Below are 6,078 nucleotides of genomic sequence, written 5' to 3'. Positions count from 1 at the left end.
TGGGGTACACTGTTAATCCACTGGTAGAGAGAGAAAGGGAAGGAGGGAGCGGTGGATGAGAAAGAAAGAAGACAGAGGAGATGGGGGGGGAAAGGGAGAGAGAGAGAGGGAGAGAGAGAGAGAGAGTGGGGGAAAAGAGAGCAATTAAGACATGGCAGAGAAGGATAGCAGGACAGAGACGATACAGGGAGGGAGAACAAGAGAAGAGAAGAGTAAGGAGAAAGAAAGAGAGGAGAGAAATGATCAAAAAAGGAGAGAGAGTTGAGGAGAAAGAGCGAGAGGGAATGACAGAAGGAGTGAGAGTAGACAAGAGAGAGACAGCTAGTTATAAATGAGAGCAATGCTGTAAACATTAGCCAACCCAGCACCATGACACAGTGACAAGTGAAAGATAAGAAGGCCACAGACAAACCCACACATGAGTAAACACACAGGTGACGTGCTAGATGAGGGAGAGATMGGGTGAGAACAGAATGATATGGATGTGGTAATGCCCTGACAAGCAGGCTAAAAATGTATCATCCTATAAATTAATCTACACAAAGGCTATAAATCAGGTTGCTATTACTTTTACCTTTTAGTCATTTAGAGGACATTCTTATCCAGAGCAACTTACAGTTAGTGCAATCAGCTTTAGATAGCTATGACATGGGATTGGTCAGAGTACAGCTTTGACCAATCGAGTATGAGGATGAGCGATTTGACCGGTACCTGATAGCCACAGGGCTCAGTCAGTCAGTCAGTCAGTCAGTATCATCAATTCCCTCCCCCCTTCCTTCCTCCGTCCTCAGCCCCTCACCTCCCCTCTTCTCACCCAGGCAGAGTTGGACTGGTTGATCTGGTTGAGCATCACCACTGAGGTACATCCATAGTCATAGACCAGCCTCCAGAAGTCTGCCGTGGTTCCCGGTAACGGGTGTGGCGTTACCACGAAGGCGGCGGGCCGGTGAAAGCTGTCGGTGAGAGCAGCGTTGATGTAGCTGTTCCCTTCGGCAACGCCCTCGGTGGTAACCAGGAAGGCCAGGGCGCGGTCGGGAGGCAGGACATCCATGCTACGGTTCTTCTCGCGGTTCCTAGGCAACAGGGACACGCTGCACTCCTCCACGTCCAGGTGAGGGGTCACAGAGTTCAACGTCTGGAGAGAGGGAGGAAGGGATGGAGAGAGAGGGTGAGATGAAGGAGCACAGACAAGGTAGAAGAGGATGATGGAGACAGACAGAGACAGGGCGACAGTGATAAACAGAGAGAGACAGAGAGAGACAGTAACAAACGGAGAGAGAGTGAGAGAGAGAAAGAGAGAGAGCGAGAGAGAGACAGACAACTGTCTAATCATCATCTGGCTAAAACTTTCATACACATTTAGCATCAGTCAAAAACTATGAAGGGGCTTAAAAGATAAAAACACATTTAATTGCAAACCACATCCATTATAAATAAGCACATTATGAAGCTTTGGGAATTGAAATTGGAGGGGAAATTAAACAGTTTTTTTAACTTGCTGTGCATTGTGTTGAATAATAACTCCCTATTAAATTTMACTGTATGAATGGTGCATTATAATTATTACTAACTTACATTGCATCAGGATTACATCTTGCAGATACAGTATGTGTTTAAATTATAATCTGAAATTAAATGTCACCCTATTCCCTATTTAGTGTACTACTTTTGACCAGGGGCAATAGGACTCTGGTCAAAACTAGTGCATTGTACAGGGAATAGTGTGCCATTTGGGATGCATTGTAAATGTCTGATTTCAGTGTGGATATTTCATTGGACTATAATAACCATCATGAATGTATTCAATAGCCTGGTCTGAAAGAGATAAGTAGCTGTAATTATGCATGGTAAAGGTCACTAATGATTTGTGTCAATAAAATGGAAAAGGAGGACAATCCATCTAGTCAGATGAACTAAAGTCATCTCATACAGAAATAGGAATTACAGTAATATACAGAAATATGCAATTTACAATCTCAGACTGCTGCAATAGACCATGAATACAGCTAAGGCCATGGTACTATACTGTGCCATGACTAGTGTTTTGGTGAGAGTTAGTGGATCTAAGTTTGCACCATTAATATAGTACCAGTAAGAGAATAACATCATTATTATGTGAAATGTGTTCCACTGTTAGAATAAACATCAACTCCAACCATTTTCTTTACAAAACATATCGAGGACATCAAGACGTAATGGGAAAGAAGTCAAAATCCAGGTGTTATCTAGTCAGATAGTTTCTGGATGCTAAAACAAAACGTCCTACTAGTCTTACCTGGAACTCCTCCCGTAGCTGGGAGGTGTTGCTCTGTGAGTCAACCCTCAGCATCTCCTTATAGGTCAGAGCAAACTCAAGAACAGGTATAGCTGTCTCTTCCACCACAGAAGGCCTCGCAGAATGGCATCGTGGCCGGGATGAACAGCCATACTGCTCCTGGAGAGAGGGAGGAAGGTAAGGGGGGGGGGGGGGTAGAGACAAGACAGTGAGATTGAGAAACTAACAAGAAACGTCTATTATCTTGTTTTGATAATATAACCATAATTGCTAGCGGTTTGGGGGGGAGTGTAACATTGGGCTTTGATTACTGTTGTTAATGTCGACTAATTGTTAGAAATGTCAACATTCATCACATCGCTATGCCCACACACAAACGTTGTTTTGCTAACCGTTAACAATCTAAAAAATGGGAAAGGAGAGGGTGTTAGAACATACATCAAAAGAGCCAGAATCCCAAATGCCCAGCCCAGATATATATAGCCTAAATATTAGTCTGTTCAATGCCATTAGTTAGTACATTTGTTTTGACATCTTGGAGTACAAAGAATATCAGTGACCTGAATTGAAAAAGCATTAATGAGGATGCATATTTTATTTGATCATCACATCAAAATTAGTTTTTCTTGATTGAATCTAATTATAGCTGTATTAGACTGGTAAACAGGTTTCAAAGTGAGGTTTGAAAACGGCAACATCAGTAAGATTTGAAGACAAAACAACAGTATAAACACATTCAGCAGGCATGGAAAGGGAGTCTACATCATAATCTACCTCGGTTGATCCCTGATATTTCAATGAATTCTTGATGAATTCCTAGTTGATATAACAAAATTCTGTTTTTATTTTATAATTTATTTGCAACAAAGAAAACAACTGAAAGACAATACAGATAAAAACAAATAAAAATAAAAGGAACATAGTGTGCAGGTATGGTTGGAAGCCCAATGTCACGCCCTGACCTTAGAGATCCTTTTTATGTCTCTATTTTGGTTGGTCAGGGCGTGAGTTTYGGTGGGCATTCTATGTCTGGTGTTCTATGTTGTCCTTGTTTTGTATRTCTATGTGTTTGGCCTGSTATGGTTCCCAATCAGAGGCAGCTGWCTATCGTTGTCTCTGATTGAGAACCATACTTAGGTAGCCTGTTCCCACCTGTGTTTGTGGGTGGTTATTTTCTGTTTAGTGTTTGTTGCACCTTTCAGAACTGTTCGTTGGTCGTTTTGTTGTTTTTGTTCGCGTGTTTGCGCGTGTTCATCTTTATTAAAAGTATTATGGATACGTACCACGCTGCACTTTGGTCCTCCTTCCTTCCTCCCGACGACAATCGTTACAGAACCACCCAACAACAAAAGGACCAAGCAGCGTGGAAGGATGACTCCTGGACGTGGGAGGAATATTGGACGGCAAGGGACCCTGGGCACAGCCGGGGGAGTATCGCCGTCCGAAAGAGGAGCTGGAGGCAGCTAGAGCGGAGCGGGCGACACTACGAGGAATTGGCTCGAGGTAACGGGCACGAGAGGCAGCCCAGAATTCTTTGGGGGGCGGGAACACGGGGTGATTGCGGACTCAGGTAGGAGACCTTAGCCAACTCCCCGTGCTTACCGTGGCAAGAGAGTGACTGGGCAGGCACCGTGGTTATGCGGTGAAGCGCACGGTGTCCCCAGTGCGCACGCATAAGCCAGTGGCACGAGCTCCTGTGATGATCCATGGCACGAAGCCTCCAGTGATGATCCATGGCACGAAGCCTCCAGTGAGGATCCATGGCACGAAGCCTCCCAGTGAGGATCCATGGCACGAAGCCTCCAGTGAGATCCATGAACGAAGCCTCCCGTGAGGATCCATGGCACGAAGCTCCAGTGAGGATCCATGCACGAACCTCCAGTGAGGAGTTATGGCACAAGGCCCCAACGAAGGATCGTCAGTCCGGAGCCGTCCAGCGACGCCCTCTAGTCGAGCCTCGCACGTCCGGAGCCTCCAGCGACGCCCTCTAGTCCGGAGCCTCCAGCGACGCCTCTAGTCCGGAGCCTCCCAGCGAACGGGCTTCAGTCAGGAGCAGCCAGAGTCTCCCTCCTGTCCCGGAGCAGCCAGAGTCTCCCTCCTGTCCGGACAGCCAGAGTCTCCTCCTGTCGGAGCAGCCAGAAGTCTCCCTCCTGTCCGGAGCAGCAAGAGGCTCCCCTGTCCGGAAACAGCCAGAGGCTCCCTCCTGTCCGGAGCAGCCAGAGTCTCCCTCCTGTCCGGAGCAGCCAGAGTCTCCCTCCTGTCCGGAGCAGCCAGAGTCTCCCTCCTGTCCGGAGCAGCCAGTCTCCCCTTCCTGTCCGGAGCAGCCAGTCTCCCTCCTGTCCGGAGCAGCCAGTCTCCCTCCTGTCCGGAGCAGCCAGTCTCCCTCCTGTCCGGAGCAGCCAGTCTCCCTCCTGTCCGGAGCAGCCAGTCTCCCTCCGTTCCGGAGCAGCCAGTTCCTCCTTCCGAGCAGCCAGTCTCCCTCCTGTCCAGAGCAGCCAGAGTCTTCCCTCCTGTCGAGCAGCCAGAGTCTCCCTCCTGTCTGGGGCCGCTGCGAGGGTCCCCGGTCCGGGTCGGCGGTAAGGTCCCCGCTCCAGTGGCGCCACCAAGTGGGCCAAGACTATTGGTGAGCGGGGTCCACGCTCCGCACCAGAGCCGCCACCGCGGTGAAATGCCCACCCAGACCCTCACCCTATAGGTTGAGCTGTTTGTCTCTGATTGAGAACCATACTTAGGTAGCCTGTTCCCACCTGTGTTTGTGGGTGGTTATTTTCTGTTTAGTGTTTGTTGCACCTTTCAGAACTGTTCCATCCATTGAAGGGTTTAGGTAAACTTTCTGGAAGGTATGAGCATTTGTAGATAAAAGTGCATCATTGGCGTACATTAATGTCGTACATTTTTATTTATTTTCATTTTACATGTAWTTAACTAGGCATGTCAGTTAAGAACAAATTCTTATTTACGACGGCCTACCCAGGCCAAACCCGGACGACACTGGGCCAATTGTGCACCGCCCTATGGGACTCCCAATCACAGTTGGATGTGATACAGCCTGGATGGAGCCAGGTAAATAGAAGAGGTGGCTAGTCTTGCAAATTTATTTTGGACGATGAGTCATTTCTGTAGATAGGAGACAAATGTACTGGTCCAGACAATATTAGAGTAAATTATATATGGCTAAATTAAACAATAGTATAGAGTTTGGTATATTATACCATATACTATATACTATAGTATAGAACTATAGTATATTGCAAAGATGGCGCRGAAGAACATGGCTGGCGTTTTACATTCTCCCAACCAATTGTGCTATTTTGTTATATTTTTTGCATTTTGTGTAACTTATTTTTTAACTTATTGTGTACATAATGTTGCTGCAACTGTCTCCTATGACAAAAAATAACTTCTGGACATCAGAAAAGTGATTAATTACCGCGGACTGGAAGAACCCTTTTCCTTTAAAGAGTCCGAAGAGAAGGATATCCTGCTTTCACTGGAACAGGCCCAGATCCACGCCTTTTGCATGAAGAAAAGACGCCGGAAAAGAGGCCTCAGATCGGGCACCCTTCTGAGAATCCAGAGCCGAGCGAGTAAACTCCCATTGCCTTCCATTCATCTTGCTAATGCGCAATCATTASAAAATAAAATTGATGACCTACTATTAAGATTATCCTACCAACGGGACATTAAAAACTGTAACATCTTATCTTTCACCGAGATGTGGCTGAATGAAGATACGGGTGATATAGAGCTAGCGGGATTTTCCATGCACCGGCAGAACAGAGATGCTACCTCTGGTAAGACGA

At 46.6% G+C, this 6,078-nt stretch overlaps 1 protein-coding gene across 1 annotated transcript; it reads right to left on the bottom strand.

The window, feature by feature from the left end:
* Window positions 1-787: 787 nt before the first annotated feature.
* On the bottom strand, window positions 788-4,117 carry LOC139023265 (receptor-type tyrosine-protein phosphatase U). The gene is made up of 3 exons (XM_070436022.1): window positions 3,929-4,117; window positions 2,276-2,434; window positions 788-1,135 (listed from the first exon to the last, which is right to left on the bottom strand). The coding sequence occupies exons 1-3, from the start codon at window positions 4,115-4,117 to the stop codon at window positions 788-790; spliced, it is 696 nt and encodes a 231-aa protein (XP_070292123.1).
* Window positions 4,118-6,078: the final 1,961 nt, after the last annotated feature.

Source organism: Salvelinus sp. IW2-2015, linkage group LG30, assembly GCF_002910315.2.
Source record: "Salvelinus sp. IW2-2015 linkage group LG30, ASM291031v2, whole genome shotgun sequence".
In the NCBI taxonomy this organism is placed as follows: domain Eukaryota; kingdom Metazoa; phylum Chordata; class Actinopteri; order Salmoniformes; family Salmonidae; genus Salvelinus; species Salvelinus sp. IW2-2015.
The sequence above is the reverse complement of the archived record's forward strand: the minus strand, read 5'-3'. Positions and strand labels throughout refer to the sequence as shown.

What these genes read in the sequence shown, in the direction of transcription:
- LOC139023265 (XM_070436022.1), bottom strand. Translation starts at nt 4,117, where the DNA reads ATGGATCCTCACGGGAGGCTTCGTTCATGGATCTCACTGGAGGCTTCG. An exon ending in GCGTGCGCACTGGGGACACC is followed by an intron (nt 2,435 to 3,928) that starts GTGCGCTTCACC and finishes CCCTCTCTCCAG; the next exon opens with GAGCAGTATGGCTGTTCATC. An exon ending in AGCTACGGGAGGAGTTCCAG is followed by an intron (nt 1,136 to 2,275) that starts GTAAGACTAGTA and finishes CCCTCTCTCCAG; the next exon opens with ACGTTGAACTCTGTGACCCC.